Genomic DNA, 18,010 nt, shown 5'->3' with positions numbered 1-18,010 from the left:
ATATTATTTTAAGATCTGCTATACCAAAAACACTAATACCAAAAGAGACGATACATTGATACATACCGTTAGCAACGTTAGACTGAATAGAGGAATTTTGTGGAAAGCTTGTAATTTTTCTAAACAAACAATCAAAAAAAAAAACCAAACAGTACCTGGAAGCATATCAATTATTTTCCAGTAAAAGCTTAGAGATTCCCCCAAGCTAGGACATGGGTGTGACTCCTGTAAGGTGTTATGGGAAACAGGAGGTCGAAAACCCCATCAGATCAACCCTCATGCAGTATTACTAGAACTTCTGGTAAAATACATATTACGCAACAAACTGATGATTAAAAACTGGTAAAAAAAAAAAAAAAAAAGAATGCAGACTAAGCAAACATGGGAAGTGTTGAAGGAGCTGATGTTTTTAAAGAGCAGGAATTCCCAGACTCGTCCTAATCCTTCATGAGAAAAGGCATTCATAAAGGACATGTGGGACCTTTCAAGCACCGCCTGAAATTGAACAACATTAGACAGAAAAAAGCAAACCTGAATCAACATGTAGTGCATTTCAGGTAATTCCAAAACATGAATTGAAACATTAAAAAAACAAAACAAAACAAAAACACAATCGCTCAGCCATGTTAAAGAATGTTTGACACGGAGAGCCTCCTGTTCATGTTTGTTTGCCTGCTGCTAATTTCCTCTCACCCTATGAAAAGATTATTTCACTAAGAAAGCTTTGTGCAAACATACAAAACACCTCTATCATTACTAGTTACTTTCAAAATTGTTACACTAATCATCCAACACATAAGAAGAAGGAAAGGAGAAAAAAAAAATTGACAGGAGGGTTACAATATAGTATTTATATGAACGTTTACTTACAAACTCAAAGGCAGAGGGAAAGCTGCAGGCGCTCATGGTGCATAAAGACTGGGTTCGGGGGAGATTTTGGCTTACGACAGTGTTTAGCATTCTGTCCTGTTGCTGTGGGTGAAAATGTGACCTCCTTCACAAGTCAACCCTGTGTGTGTGTGTGTGTGTGTGTGTGTGTGTGTGTGTTGTCTGCTTGATTGATCATTCTCTATTCTCCCCTGGGAGAGTTAAAACGACAAGAGAGACAGGATTAAAAGTGAGTGTTTAAAGTTCATGTAAGAGAGTGTGTGCGTGTGTGTACTCTCAAGTGAGAAGAGCTTTCAACTATATTTCTATATCATTTCCTTGACAGTAAAGTTAATAAGTATAGTTACTATTATAATGAGAAGTCTATTGTATCATGTATAAATGTTTTTACTTTGACCAGTCACACACACACACACACACACACACACACACACACACACACACACACACACACACACACACACACACACACACACACACACACACACACACGACAGAGTGCCCACCAAAACAAGATTGTTTCTTCAGCAATGTTGTAAAGTCAAACACCCTCTTTTGGAAGTGGAAATAACTCAGGTGGTTAGAAATGATGGTGAACTACAAAGTCTTATATTCTTCGTGATTTATCCTTGCAACTGCGTTCAAACATATTTGTGTGGTGACAGAAAGTGGCTTTATGGGTGGCACATTGATAAGCTGGTATATACGGATCTAAAATCCAAACAGAGCATCTATGATACTGCGTGTGAACCAGTCTACAAGTGATCCTCACTGGTTGAGGATGGGAGGCGTTTCTAGTAAGTGGGTGTTGTCAAAAGATTCAGAGTAATATTTGAATCTAATTGATTTCTGATACAGGGCTATAATGTGGAAAAAAATGCTGATGTTCAGGAAGATGGAGAAGAGTGAGAACATTCTCATACACTGTTGGTACAAAGAGAAACATGGAACTAAATAACCATAAAACTAAAGACTATGTTCAGTTCAGGTTATTTACGACGTTACATTACGTTACCTTAGTGTTATAAAAGAAAACTAATCTGGTTTGCTTTAAACCTTAATAGCTGTCTTTCTTTGTTCTCTTGATCCTCTCCATTACTCTGAAGTGAAATGCGAGATTTAAGTTTAAGCGTTTTATTGTCTGTCCTTTAACGAACATTTGTGTTACATGCAAGTATGAAGACTGACACGTATGCAACCGTCCACCTATGACACCCGCCCAGAAACAGACGCAAAAACCAGGCCGAATATTAACTTCAAAATTTTATCACACAAAAACGGGCTGCATTAATCTACATGAATAGGTGTTTAAAAGTATACAAGCATATCAGCAGATACCAGTCAAACGAACTCAAATCTATATTGCATAACTGATAAGACAGTTTTAGTGTATGCACACCTCCTTTAACCCTTGCCCTGAAATGAATCAAGCACATTACCTTTACTCTAATAAACACATGCACATTTCAAAATATATATATTTTATATTTATATCTCATAGAAGACAAGCTGTTTGTTTAAATGATTTTTAAGGCGAACAGCTCAAACGGTGCCTACTATAAACATATCCTTTTATCAGCAAATTCTGATCAAGAAGTTTACCCAAATTCTTCATGGCAACAAAACAAAAAAAACACACGGGCATGGGTGATTTAAAATAATAACGTTCCTGTTTTAGCTTCTAAAGCAAGGGTGCGTCCCAAAAAACGACTGTCACATAAGAGCTCATGTTAGATTGTACTTTGCTAAGAAAGGCTAAAAGAACATTTGGTAAATAGATTCGGTGTAACAAAGACGAGTGAAAAGTGAAAACCTACGTGTCCGGTTATGACTGTGTAGTGTAGCATTCTATGAGATGGCACTCTAAAGAAAAGCAACACATGTACCCAACGTCAAAATCTGACAAAGGAACGCTAAGATGGGCGTTTTATTAAAGTGTCTGATGTTCTGGTAAACTAGAAATGAGTTCATGTGTTTGAAACCTAGCCAAAACCAACCTCTAAAGCCTCGGAGCATGTAAGTGTGTGAAAATGCCGAGGAGTGAGGAATCATCCAGGACATATTGATCATCATTCCAAAACACCATGTACAGTTTTGACACTGTTTATTAGAATTAGGATTAGAATACTGAAATAATGTCTTCTCTAATGATAAAACAGTCATGTATGATTGCAGAATGAACAATTTAACTCACACCAGGTGATGTCTTACCTGCTCAGGTTCATTGTGCCTATTCCATAGCGGAGGAAAGAAATTAACAGATCAACGGCGAAATGAAGTGCAGCAGAGGAGGAGGAGGAGGAGGAGGAGGAGAAGAAGGGTGGGGGCTAAACAACTAGTTTTTCCAGTCCCTATGCATGTGTAAACATAGGAGAACATTATTATGCACAGGGTGTCAAAGTAACCATCAAGTTTTAAAGATGCCTTTTGGTTCAAAATCAATCATCAGCATCCACAGCTACTGTACTCTAATGTTTATTATGAATACTAAGAGCTAAATCATTATGCTGACCTCATCAGCTTATCACTGGGTGTAAATGTTACCATTTTAAAACTACTCTTGCAGGAAAGATGTACAAATTTTAAGAAAATAAAATCAACCCCTAAACAAATCCTGAGAACTTTTCTCCCTTAAAATATGACGCTCTGATCTACCTGTACTGCAATTGTGTGAAGTGAAGCAACTCCTAATGCAACCGAGTGACTCATTTGTATCTGCTGGCATGCAGGTGAAAAGGATTACGAGGGGAAAAAAAACAGGTGTGTGAGGGTGGGGCAGTGTCGGCAATCAGTGCAGCATTCAGAAAACATCTAGTCTCTCCAGCAGGCGAGGTGTGGGTGTGGGTGTGGGTGTGTGGAGGAAGTTGACAGTGTGTGGGACAGAGGAGAAAAGTGTATGAGAGTGACTCAGTACCGAAATATTTAAAAGGGGCTGGAGTCAGTGCATTTTTGGAGGCTGGACGATTATGTGCGAGTCCAGGGGATCGTGAAGAATTGGAAATTGCACATTTCTTACCAACTGTATTAAATGAAAAGCCCCTCATTCATAAAAGGGTCAGTTCTTAAAAAAAAAAACGATTTAACCTTTATAATGTGACAATAAAGCCGTAATCCCTGCATTGCCTCACTTTTATTTTGTACTCAAGATAGGCCTTTTTTTTTACATGTTGTGCAATTTATAGACGTAAAATTAGTCCGCTAGTGGAAGTTCTCTATATACAGATTGCACCATTTTATGGTAACGTACATTTAGTATGAGCGCACACTTTTGCGTCATCAAACAAACAAAACAAAGCAAAAACTCTATTGCCACTTTTAAAACTGGATGCTGTCAAACCCGAATGAACATGATTGTAAGATTATATAAAAATAAGTAGTTGTTTTTTAACAAGTTCTGATTTTCTGTGATCCAAAAAGAGTCAAAACTGAACAAAAACGTTCTTCGGAACTTGTGAAGCTTTCCTGTTTTGCTTGAAACAATTTTGGATGCTCTGGATCTAACCTAATAACTTCATGAATGTTGCTGTCTGTACTTCTAAGGAGCTGATGATACTGGATGATGAACATGATCAATACCCAAACTGTTGGGACCTTAACATTTGTGGCTGTATAATAACACTGGTGGCTAAGTTTGATCTTCATCTAGTGCATGGTCATAGTGAGGAGTGAATCAAGCAGACGGTGAATCAAGCATCTGAGGAAAAGTTATGCTCCTTACCACAATATTGGTAGGTGGAGTAAACAAGATGGCAGAGGTTATGGCCAAACGCAAAAGCTGTTAACAATAATGCCACAGATCTGCTGATGTACGTGTGCGCGCGTGTGAAATGCGGGAACGTGCGCATAAAAAATGCATCAGATGTTGCGGCGGGTTTCAGCGTTCTGCGACTCATAAATGATGTAGAAGCACTTTTTCTTTTATCATTGAAATTATGAAGCTCTTTGCGGCCGGTCGCGGCCCGGTACCGCTCTGTGATTTCATTAACGCCATTCATTTTATATCTTCTGTAAGCTCTTTTATCGGACATGGCGAATCTGACATTATGGGGACATTATATTAACTATAATATTAAATATTTACAAATAACTACAGTCATGATAAGATAAAATGGGTAGAGTATTTATAATTTACTCATGTGCATATTCTTAATTATGATGACATAAATCTTCATGTTCTCAGCGTCATGTGTGTCATGGCATCATTTTCTTCAGCCATGTCAGATATTTGACCTGGTGACTTCACAAGCCAGTCCAACAACTAATATCTTCTCAGGCAGATCTGATTATTTACTAATGGAAGCAATTAGTGCTGGTGTTTCATACCTTAGGACAAACTGCATTACATCGCTGCGATGGTTTAAACAGGCCATAATCTTATCACGAAGCATCTCAGTTTCCGAGATAGCATTTTCCTATTATTTAGGTCACCGTAACCTCCTGTTAAACCAGCTAATGTGTAAATATTTTAATTTGCGAAATGTTTAGACAATGGTTTGGGGAAAAAAAAAAAAAATCCATTTCTTTTAAAATTCATTACTGAAAGTGAAACTACCCAGGCTTTGTTTTAGTTGTTGGCATTGCCATATTACAGTTAAACATGCCTGGTCTGAGTGGCTGCCATCCAAATCTCAGCTTTACCAGTGGCTCATGGAATCATACTGCAACATATATGATTGTTGCTAAGACAAAACAACTCAGCTGAGAGGAATTTGTTTCAAAAGTCACTTCACCTCCCGAACAAATTCCAGAAAACGCCCTTGTTCACTGTTTCTAGGAGACACGAGATGCCAAAGTCTAGTTTATGATTGTAAATGGCCTCTCCCTACTGAAGGTTAACTACACAGCATACTATTCCATCTTTTCTTACTAATAGCAGTTTCCTAAACAAATAATTAAACACCCGTATGGCCACAGCAGTGTTACAGCATTTAATGTTTTAAGCACATACCATGCTGTACTAAAAACTTCAGATCCTATTGGTCAGTGTATTAATCACACCGTGTAGCCAAAAGCCTTGCACCCCTCCTGTTTTCCTTCCGTTGGACAGGAGTAGTCGTTTATCTCATCACTTGTTTTGTTGTGTTCAGATCCAGACTGCAGATTTAGCCACGGGACAATCTGGCTACATATTTCGGTCGTTCTCTCATCCAAAGTGTTCCAGGCCTTTCTAATGATGAATCACTCAACTTCATTCCCAAAACAGATCTGTTGTTCTTGCAGTCTTCCGTGGCAGCTTTTACCATGCTGGAAAAGCATGTTGGTTGTTTGTTGACTTGTCATTATCTTCAGCTGCCAAGAATTCACGAACACTGAGTGTGAAAATGTATTCCTATTTGCAAAGTGGACAGCTGGATTTAGCAAAGCTTCCTTTTTTTACCTCCCAATGCAAAACAGATGATAAGTATTATTTGCACAATATTTCTGAACTCACTGCTAGTGGGGTCTAACAATTATTTTTTATTTCGTTAGTTATTAAAGAACATCCACAATCCTTGCCAAACTGCTTTTCTCAAATGATCTACCGTACTCAGAATAATGCAGGATATAGAGGGTGATATAGACTGAACTCACTGACAGAAGTCTGAGTAATTCACAGCTAAAGATAAAACATTTATTTGCTTCAGTGGTAATAGTTTTATATTAACATCCATTAATGAATGAATTAACATTACCAAACAGCATAAGCAGCTTAATGTAATGTTTAACTAACGTAGAACATTTAGGTTAGCACATGTTTTAATTGACATTGGTTTTAACGATAAATCACAGCGGCATTAAGGTTTATGTTTAAGATTTCCATAAACCAACTAATGTTTACATTTTTAGCATTTAATAATCTGTTAAATGTGCATTAGTTAATAATGGTGTTGGTTACTTTTTTTTATGTTATTATGGTGCATTAATGACCTTATTAAATAATACAGTCTGTAATATGTCATTTCAGCTATACCATTTCTGTGTTTTCATAATAAGTCTCCACATCCTCCAACTGTACAAAATAAAATAAAAAACCTATGGAATATGAAGAGAATGGTGGTAAAATGTGATCACACCACATAAGTGCCTGGCGGTCATACTCCATATTGTACTGTGAAGTGTGAAAATGTTCCCAGTGGTGCAAAGAAAACAGATAGAAAGCTTAGACAATTTGTGGGAAAGGTGTGGCTTTTTCTGCCCTAAACTTAATCAAGATGAAACCTATGAAGGTATTACTTGTGACATGTTTAAACAAAACGAATGACCTCAGGTATATCAGGGAAATCTGCGACACATTGCGCAATCATATCTGTCAATCTGTAATTTTCCTTGAAAAAAAAAAAAAGAAAGTAAATAATTTATTAGCCAAAATTCTGTTATCATCCTTATGAATAAGTAGAGACCGTTGGTTTGAAGGGTTGCATAAGCCAGTGCACTCTTAGTGCCGATCCCAAGCCCGGGTAAATGGGGAGGATTGCGTTAGGAAGTGCATCCAGCGTAAAACAAATTAAATATGTGGATCACAAACCAGAAATTGTGTTAAAGAAGTGAAGAAAAGAGTGCAGGCAGGGTGGAGTGGGTGAAGAAGAGTGATAGCAGGAGTGATTTTTGATAGAAGAGTATCTGCAAGAGTGAAAGTGAAAGTTTATAGGACTGTGGTGAGACCTGAGATGTTGTATGGTTTAGAGACAGTGGCATTGAGTAAAAGACAGGAGGTGGAGCTGGAGGTAGCAGAGCTGAAGATGTTGAGGTTTTCATTGGGAGTGACGACGATGGACAGGATTAGAAATGAGTTAGAGGGACAGCGCATGTAGGACGTTTTGGAGACAAGGTGAGGGAGGTGTGATTGAGATGGTTTGGTGTAGACGAGGGACATGGGGTATATCAGTAGGAGAATGCTGAGGATGGAGCCTAAAGGAACGTTTAGGCTCATTTAGGAACATTTTATTCAAACCAAAGATGCTCAATAGGGTTGAGGTTAAAGCTCTATAGCAGACCACTGGATATCTTCTACACCAAACTATGTGAACCATATCTTAATGGAGATGGATTTGTGCACAGGAGCAATGTCATGTTTGACACAGGTTTGGGTCATAAAGTTCAAAGAATTTAGAGGAATATATCTAATTCTACTGCATTTAAAGACATCCTATACAATTTTGTGACTAATTCTTTGGTAACAGTTTAGGGAAGAACTGTATATGGCTGGAAATGTCTGTTGTCCTAATTATTTTGTCTATATATTTGTTTGTTTTATTTGTTTTTCTTAAATTCAGATTAGATTTCAAACTTACATAAGCCTGTGCTGTTAATGAGATAAAATAACGTTAATCTTTCTGTATGCATGGGTGTCTAGACAGACCATCTGTTATTAAAAAATAAAAAATGTTTAACATGACACTCCCTCCTTCAAGAAATGTTCAAGAGTGATGTCCCCATTAACACACCTAAACCACACCTAAAAAAACCTAAGCGCACACTACAAGTAAAAATTACGTTTGTTGTCTAATCAGAACAATATGCTACAATTGGAGTTCACTGCACAAAAAAACAGTAGGAAAGTGTGTTTTAATCGACCTGTACACAATGTGTACAAGGTGTGGAATAATTAGGTTACAATTAAATATTAGTCACATGTTGAATGGTGGAAAAAAAATAAATAGAGAAAAAATAAAATAAAGACACCATTTAAGTTTTAAGGTAAACATTCCTCATATTGTCAGCATTATAATGCATTAAAAACAGCACTCTTGGTTTTCTCTGTGCATAACAATGTTTCTGACTTAAAGTCCAGAGTCTGGCAAACGTCAAAGAAAGTAGGGCTGAAGTAATTCTTGAGTAACTCAAGTAATCCGAATACAGAAAATCCTCAATTTGACTTGATTTATTTAGTATATTTAACTACACACAGAGCACTGCGTTTCCCCACTGACTATTATTACTGACGCACCACCGTCTAAACTCTTGGATGGCTCCAGACAGGTAAACACAGAAGATGCTACAGAATGAAAAAAAATGGAAGATAAACAGAAAAACAACAAGGAGACCTGCCCGTTTCCGCCATATTAACAAAGTTCGCCTAATTCCACCTTTTTTTCTCTTAAATCCATGTTGTTGGTTTTTTTTCTGACCAATTCCAGCTAACCGGGCAGCGTCACCCCCTCTGTAGTGCCACAAAAATGTACACATTGAAAATGAAATGGGCTGCAATCAATAGTATTGCATGGTATTAAACTAAGCTTCCGATCCCTGGAGAGAACTCTGTCTAACAATCAGCTCTAAAGGAGGTGGAACAAGACAGACGAAGCAGAGGAGCCTCGTTCATACACCAACAGCTCCAAACTTCACGCTGACAACATGGTTACCATTGGATGCACCAGAAATGTATGTTTAGGAGAAATAAAGTCAGAATTGCGAGAAATAAACTCAGAATTACTCGATTAATCGATGGAATCATCAGTAAAATACTCGATTAGTAAAATAATCGATAGCTACAGCCTTAAAAGAAAGTGTAAGCTACTTATTTTTCCTGCACAGAGAAACAATAATCATACCTGAGAAATAACTGTTGAGAAACGTTTAACTGGTTTCTGAAATAAGAGAGTGCAGGTCATTTGAAATTGATAATTAGCATATTTAACATGTTTGAAACACTAATTATCTGACCAGGTCTTATATCAACTTTTGCTCCAAAAGACACGGTAAAGTTTATTTTTATTTATTTATTTATTTATTTAAATTGTAATATATTTTTTTTATATATATAAAAAAATGATATAATAATAATAATAAAAAATTCTTACATTTTTAACCTGATACTGTACAACCTGTACTCTGATTGGTCATCTGTTTACCGTACCTCTTATACAAAGGCACCTGCTTGGGTATTTACAAATACTTATGGTAATTAAAAATTATATTACCGGTATTATATTAACATTAAAAACTTTCTTTTGGCTTCTCCCATCCTTTGGTATTACCGTAAATGACGGTATTTTTAACTAGAAATAAATTAACTAGTGTGTATTTTTTTGAGTAGGGCTTATATAACGAGCATTTAGAAAAATCTTGCTAGGGCTTATTTTCAGGGTGTCTTACTTTTAAGGTAGATATAATATCTGTAATACCATTGACTTCCATTCTAAGCAAAGTTTATCATTTTTAGAGTAGTCCAATACGTTATATATGGAGAAAAAAAGTGTTATTAATAATTGAAGTGCTAAATAATTAAAACATCGAATATATGATATAATTATAAAGTAATATTAATAGTTGTCACATGCACTGTAAACCAATAAAACATTATTTATAAACAAACTTATTTATAAATGTTAAATTAGGATCAGCCTATTCAGATCGTAATTTGAGACTGCAAATGTCTAGAAAAGTCAGGTGTCCAAACACTTTTTGTCCGTGAAATGTTCAGTATGTCAAGTGCTCAAGATCCAAAAACACTCATTAGCACAAAACAATAGTTCATATAAGAAATACGGTTTATGTAGCGCTTATCGGTGGCATTACACTACTCAGTAAAAGTGCTTTTACTACTTGCAAGTCACTTTAAAATAAAAGGCCGTCAATGCAATCACCTCTTAACACAAAAGTGGATTCATTTAAAAAATAAAAAATGTTTTTATAAAAATACTGTTCACTGAATGATTAATGTAGACAAAGAGCTGCTCTGTTCTCAGCTTTCATGTGCGCATATGAATTAAACTATTGCCCAAAACTTTTTTTTTTGCAGTTTGCAATACAAATAATGGAGTCATGAAAGAATGTTATAACCCAAAATGATGTAGGAGTTAGTCCTATCCATGTTCAATGTTGACACACCAGCTTTGGCTCGGCTCAGCTCTGACAACACCTTAATTTTAAACATACTTTGGTTACATAAAAAATCAACTACATTCCATCTGGGTAAAAAGCTTGTGACATTGTGCCTCTGGCTCCAGTTACATGATTATTACTGTAAGGGTTCTTTAATAAAAGGTATGTATTATAAGGAGATATATATATATATATATATATATATATATATATATATATATATATATATATATATATATATATATATATATATATATATATATATATATATTTTTTTTTTTTTTTTTGGAATGTATATAAAATTACTGTAAATTTGTAGTACTGTAAATTTAACAACATACTCAAAAGCATGATTTGTATTAGAAAAACTATTTTGCATTAGCTGCATACATATTGTATGATTTATTTATTTTATAACAGAGAAAGCACTTGGAAATAAACTCTGATCGCTAACAATAGAAATGTGGTAGCTCAGTGGCTAGGATGCTGAATTTCTGATTAGATGGTTGTCAGATAGGCGTGGTCCTTCATCCTCAACCACCTGGTTGCATTATTGCAAGTCACTTACTTAAAGGGCGCAAATGTAAACTATTGTGTTCAAGTGATTTTATGATTAATTGCAGTAACCATCATAACAGCTAAAAATCTCTGAAAGGATATTAAACAATCCCAAACTTAGTTACTGTTGCCATACAGACTATGGTTGTCTTTAGATATGTGGTCTGGTGAAGATGAAACCGATCTATAGTTCAATATCTTTTTTTTTGAAGAGGTGAATAGTAGAGGACAGACCTATTGTCAGATTCAACGGATGCTGACAACAATTTCCGGTATGTCTCCTAAAGAACTAGAAGCTGAGCTATGTACAATAGCAACGGTTGCTAAGCAGTGGTTGGAGAACAAATAACATAAAGCAGGGCTTCACATCAACCATATAGAATTACAAGATGCAACCATAAATGCAACAATACTAACACACTTTTTATATTGATATATAGCCACTGTCATGAACATGTCATAAACCTAGTGAGGATGTAGAAAGAAGGTGGGGACAGTGATAGATCCGCACGCTACGCATTCCCTCATAGGGTGGAACACGTGCCAGAGAAGCCTTGCATTTACCTGCGATACAATACATACCTGTCTATATTCGTGTCCTGAACAAAACAGCAGCAGGGCGAATGGGTGGTACCAGGAATAAAATAATTTTAAAAAACTCCGCTCTCGTGCAGGTGTGTGACAAAATACGGTCACCACCTGCAGGCACACGGCAAAATTTAAATACATTTGTCAAATGCTTTCCATTCCTCAATGTGAAGAGAACATTTTTCTTACAAGGGATAAAAAGAATACTTCACTCCTGGACTTGCTCTTCCACTCACTCTCTACTAGATTTTTTACATTTTGCACTTTCTTCACAATGCAATTCTTCACAAGGCTGAACCAATCACCAGGCAAGCAAAAGCTCCAGTGTGCTCCAGTGTCATACCCACAAATATAAACACACACAAAGTACATGACAATATCTTGTTTCCTAAATAAATAGTATCTCACATAGCACATCATCTATAAATATGCATTAAACTCACTGTTATTAAGGCAAACAACTTCACTACAAAGCACTTTAGGTGTTAAAAATTAACTACTCTGAGTAAATAGGATTATATATTATATACACTCATCCGTCAATACAATTAAAAAAAATAAATGTTTATTTGCGCAATTATTCAATCAGTCAATATGACAGCAAGCCAATGCTCCTAGTTTATACAGAATGGTGTGAAAAACAAACATCTAGTGAGCTGTAGATGGAAACACATTGCTAATAAGGAAGGTCACATGACAATGCAAGGCTGGTTCTACTGAAGGCTACAGTATCTCAATGATTATCCATGATAACTGAAGAGCCGATCAGCTTTGTACAATACACACGAACCTTCAAATGGATGAACTACTACAACGGAAAAAGCCTTTGGATTGTGTCAGATATCTGAGTAGAGGCTGACAGTAAAGAGGTCAATACAGGCTTTTTTGGTTCCCACATCATGGGATATTTTTCATACTACAGCCGTAAGAGCCGGTTTGGTTCTTGAAACGTTGCCAAAATGATGCCAGGAAAATAAAACTGCCACTTGCAACTTATAAATCTGTCACTGCCAACCTGTTAACAACACATCCAGGTTTCTATGGTGTCGTTGGGGAATAATAATAGTACATTGTCTTTTGAGGGAAGGAGAGGGAGTGTATACTACATCATAAGGTTCGATGCAAACAAGCAAGTCAGGAACGTTTCCACATTCTGATCCTCTGACTCCTTCTCTTAGCAATTTATTGGCAGTAAAAGTATGAGGGTGGAACCAGCCAAGTCTATGGCACAAAAGTAGGATTTACAGCCATCTAGGGGATGAAATAGTAGAAAGTAAATTCAGACAATGTAAGGTGTGTGTGTGTGTGTGTGTGTGTGTGTGTGTTTGTGAATGCTGCTCCTAAACCTGCCAGGTAGCATAAGATTTGGTAATGTATGTAGGGATGACTTGATGGAACAAACAGCTCATGTCTGAGGAACTTTTCCCTTGTGAAGTCTTTTATGTTGGCTTAAATAGGAAGATTACCACACCGTGACTAAACACACTTTGTGATCCTTTAAATGGAGTGAATCACAGACAAAAAAATCTGGCTTTAAACCGGACATTTTTCTTTTTTTTTTTTTTTTTTGCCTTTGTGCCATTTTCCGTTTTTAATTTCCCCTGTGTGATTCCCATTTCATCACAAATTGTGTTACAGGGTTTAATCCAAACTTTAAAAAAACCCATATAAATAGCCCAAAAAGTAAATAGGAAAGAAACATTTGTTTGTTTGTCTCAGTCTTTTCATGGAAATGGAGATCACCACAGTGTACACGCATTTCTAATTTGCCCCATGTGCAAAACGCAGATAGATTTCTAAGCATCATGTTAAAATATATCAGTTCTGGACATCATAGATTTACTGCTCACACAAAGATTATGCCAAAAGCTGACTTGGTTATTCCATTAATAGGAGCTCAATTTCTCTACTATAAAAAATAATCAAAAATGATTTCAGTTGAACACATTTTTGACACAAGCCAAGAGACTTAAATCACTCAGCATGGGTGAAGATCACTGGGGTTTTGTCAGGATGAAATCTTACACCCTCCTGACTACAAGGTGGAACATTAGACAGTTGTGCTGGAACTATAACCTGTAATCATCGGCATGAAGAATTCAATCGAATCCAAATTTGACCTGCACTTCTAAGAATGAACCATATCAACCCCACACACTGTTTTCCTGCTCTATCTTTTATGTATGCTGAAGTGATATTTTGATATAAATATGATACAGCAATGAAATGCACTAATGGGTTTAGTTTTCACAGATATTCCTGTATGCAAGTTCCAGCAATCAATATGACTTTTTTTTTAAAACAAAAATTACTTGTTAATTTTAAGAAACCAGTCTTTATTTCTATAGTATATTTAGTATCGATCTTTTATAAAGAAAAAGTACTTCTTATCCGACTACTCGATTAATCGATGGAATAATCGGTAGAATACCCGATTACTGAAATAATCGATAGCTGCAGCCCTACTCTCAAACTTTGGAAGACTGACTGCACCCCAGGCCTCCTCACCTGACCTACATAAGTACCTGACTTTACTTCGTAATTATAATTATATTATATTATAATAGCAAATGCCAACTGAATGTTCAAAAAAGCAGTTACACACGCAATAAATAAGGAGAGGATTTTCCAAGCTGCTGATAGTGAAATACTCTTAAACCAAAACCCAGTTTATGTCTGTAGCCTGTAAGCAAGACTGATGAAGAAGACTCAATAAACTAATAAAACACTGCGACATCACATCTCTTGTGCCAACTTCCAAATCATGACGAATCATAAATGATGTCAAGAGACAGCAGTTATGTAACGGTAATATATTATATCATGGGCACTGGGGGGATTTTTCCTTCTCCTGAACAACACACCAGGATTAGTGTGTTACAGCACATCTGTGTGTTACAGTGTGTCCCAGCTTGCTCCTGTAAAACAAGCTCTGTTTCACACTCTGTAACACTCGAACACACACACACACACACACACTCTTAATGATGTAGTGTGTTAATGCGCTAACAAGCGTGTATATCAATTGAACAAAAGTTAAATATCACTGCACACCAACACACACACACACCACTCACCAGCAGTCACCTACACTAACACTTACCAAAACTCGCCAACACACACTACCAAACACCAACACACTCAATTCCAAAAACCAACACTCACCTATTAACCACCACTCACCAGCACAAACACCAACACACTCAACCAACACATACCAGCACAAACACCAAGTCACCTATACTAACCTACTAACCACTACACACCAACACACACTGCCAGACATTAACACGCTCACCAGTACACACTACCAAACTCATCCATCAATCACCCACACAAAACACCAACACACACACACACACACACTATTAACCTGTAACCTCATAGAGGGTGTGTTAATGGGTAAAGTTAAATCAGGTGTGCAGGAAGAACTACAGAAAAACGCAAGCCCCACACACACACACACACACACACACACACACACACACACACACACACACACACACACACACACACACACACACGTTATAGGTCTAACACATTTAAAGCTGTACATATCTAAAATAAATATACACATATATATCTATATTAAAAAAGAAAATTAAACGGTAAAATATGTAAATGAGGTAAATGCTGCTACATGGGGAAAGTTCAGTTCAGTTATAACCCCAATAACCCTCTTAACATACCAAAAAAAGAAGTCAAGTTTTCTTTCTTTTTATATATTAGTATTACTTTGTCAACATATGAAGTTCATTTAACTTTAAACAGTGTGATTTTTGCGGGTTTAACAGTAAAACTAACTCAGTACTTTACCTGGGAAACTCTGCGTTGTCCGGGGCTCAGGAGGCTGCAGCAGCACGTGCGCTCGGCAACTTGACTTTGACACCTGGCGCGTGCACCACCGGGGATAAGTGCGCGAGCTCGGCAACACCTGAGGCACCTGCGCGAAGGACGTCTAACGTCACTGCACTACGCAACTTCCGCTCCTGGGCTGAACCCTTACCCCGCAGCTTATACTGTCAGAGAGAGAAAGAGAGAGAGAGAGAGAGAGAGAGAGAGAGAGAGAGAGAGAGAGAGAGAGAGAGAAACTCTGCTGTTCATCACCATGTTTGGAGAAACGCCGAGTTTCGGATCATCCAAAATAAATATTTTAGGAATGTGGAATGCGGGTACAGCTTGTACCCCAACACACACACACACACACACACACACACACACACACACACACACACACACACGTATTTCTCTTCTGCACCGTCACACTCCGTGTTACTAACAATTCTTTTCAGTACATACTGTACACACACCCTTCTTTTACACATTAACACACTCCTTTTGACTAACATCAATTCAATTTCACACACACACACACACACACACACACACACACACACACACACACACACACAAAGCTTGTCACTACCAACACTTCATTCACACACACTTGTCTTATACATTAACACTCTCATTCTCACTTATAATACTTCTTCACACACACACACACACACACCTCTTTTACACATTAACACACTCCATGTCACCAACACTTCGTTCACACACACACTTGTCTCAAACATTAACAAAATCCTTATCACTAACAACACTTCTTACACACACACACACACACACACACACACACACACACACACACACACACACACACACACACACACACATTAACATACTCCTTCTCACTAATATTTCTTACACACACTTCTCTCACACATTAATACAATCCATGCCTCTAACATTTTTTTCATACACAATTATTTTATATATCAACACATTCTTTGTCACTAACAGCACTTTATTCACACACACACACACACACACACACACACACACACACACACACACACACACACACACACACACACACACACACACTTCTTATACATTAACACTCCTTGTCACTACCAACACTTCTTTTACACACGCACACACAACTGTACACACAAACACTTCCTTCTACACTAAACACACTACTGATCATCACAACATCTCTACATTAATCGCATCATACATTAACACAATCCACCTTTACAATTCTTCCTTCTTTCACTGCACTTATTACACCAACATGCCTCTCGCATAGTAACACAATGCTTAATATACCCCCCCCACACACACTAAATAACACAGTAAATAACAGTCTGTTAAACATTTGCAAGTCTTCCACACTTTAACCCAGTCCTTAATATTAATAATCATATATTTATATATATATATATATATATATATATATATATATATATATATATATATATATATATATATATATATAAATATATGATTATTAATATTAAGGACTGGGTTAAAGTACACTTTAACCCAGTCCTTAATATTAATAATCATATATTTATATATATATATATATATATATATATATATATATATATATATATATATATATATATATATATATATATATATATATATATGATTATTAATATTAAGGACTGGGTTAAAGTGTGGAAGACTTGCAAATGTTTAACAGACTGTTATTTACTGTGTTATTTAGTGTGTGTGGGGGGGGTATATTAAGCAGTGCAAATATATAATATAATATAGTTTGATAGAATAGAATAGAATAGAATAGAATAGAATAGAATAGAATAGAATAGAAGCACCTCCACATTATCACACCTTGAAAACCACACATTCAGGAACCGTTTGTATGTCTAGCAAAGATAAATATATATAAATATAGACTTGACAGTTTTTTTACTGATCTAATGTTCATTCCTTGTGCTTCTTGGTTCAAGCAAGTGACTTCAGCTTGTTGTTCTTCTGAAGTAATAGTTTCCTTGCCGCAATTTGACTGTAAAGGCCTGACTCAGGCAGTTGCCTCTGAACAGTGAAAGTTGGAATGTGTCACCCACTTTAACTCCAAAAAACATTCATGTTACTCAGTGGTTTTTGTGGCTGGTAGTTCTAATAAACTTATTCTCGGCAGCAGAGGTAGCTCTTGGGCTTCCTTTCCTGGGCCGGACCTCGTGAGAGCCTGTTTCATCATAGCATTTGATGGTTTTCAGAGACTGCACTTGGGGACACATTTAAGGTTTTTGAGATTGAGATTTAGTGTAGACTGACCTTCATTTCTTATTGTAGTGATTGACTCTTATTTTTCTTTACTTATCTAAGTATTTTTTTTGGCATAATATGGATT

The 18,010-nt window shown here is 36.5% G+C and overlaps 1 protein-coding gene across 12 annotated transcripts in view; it reads right to left on the bottom strand.

The window, feature by feature from the left end:
• The window catches only part of LOC310738730 (uncharacterized protein), a 34,221-nt gene extending 18,395 nt beyond the window's left edge, over positions 1-15,826 (bottom strand). For 2 of the 12 annotated variants that reach the window (XM_083564038.1, XM_083564031.1), the window contains exon 1: positions 15,655-15,826. Coding sequence is in view for 4 of the 12 variants with exons in the window: in XM_083564033.1 (XP_083420159.1) it covers positions 871-960 (90 nt within the window). In the remaining 8 variants the exon portion in view is untranslated. Of the gene's footprint in view, positions 1-870; positions 1,006-3,099; positions 3,532-15,654 lie in introns of those variants that run through there. The other 10 variants (XM_083564039.1, XM_083564032.1, XM_083564040.1 and 7 more) reach the window with 9 other exon arrangements.
• Between the last annotated feature and the right edge of the window lie 2,184 nt (positions 15,827-18,010).

The sequence above is a fragment of the Silurus aristotelis genome (assembly GCF_946808225.1).
Source record: "Silurus aristotelis genome assembly, chromosome: 16".
Lineage (NCBI taxonomy): Eukaryota > Metazoa > Chordata > Actinopteri > Siluriformes > Siluridae > Silurus > Silurus aristotelis.
The sequence above is the reverse complement of the archived record's forward strand: the minus strand, read 5'-3'. Positions and strand labels throughout refer to the sequence as shown.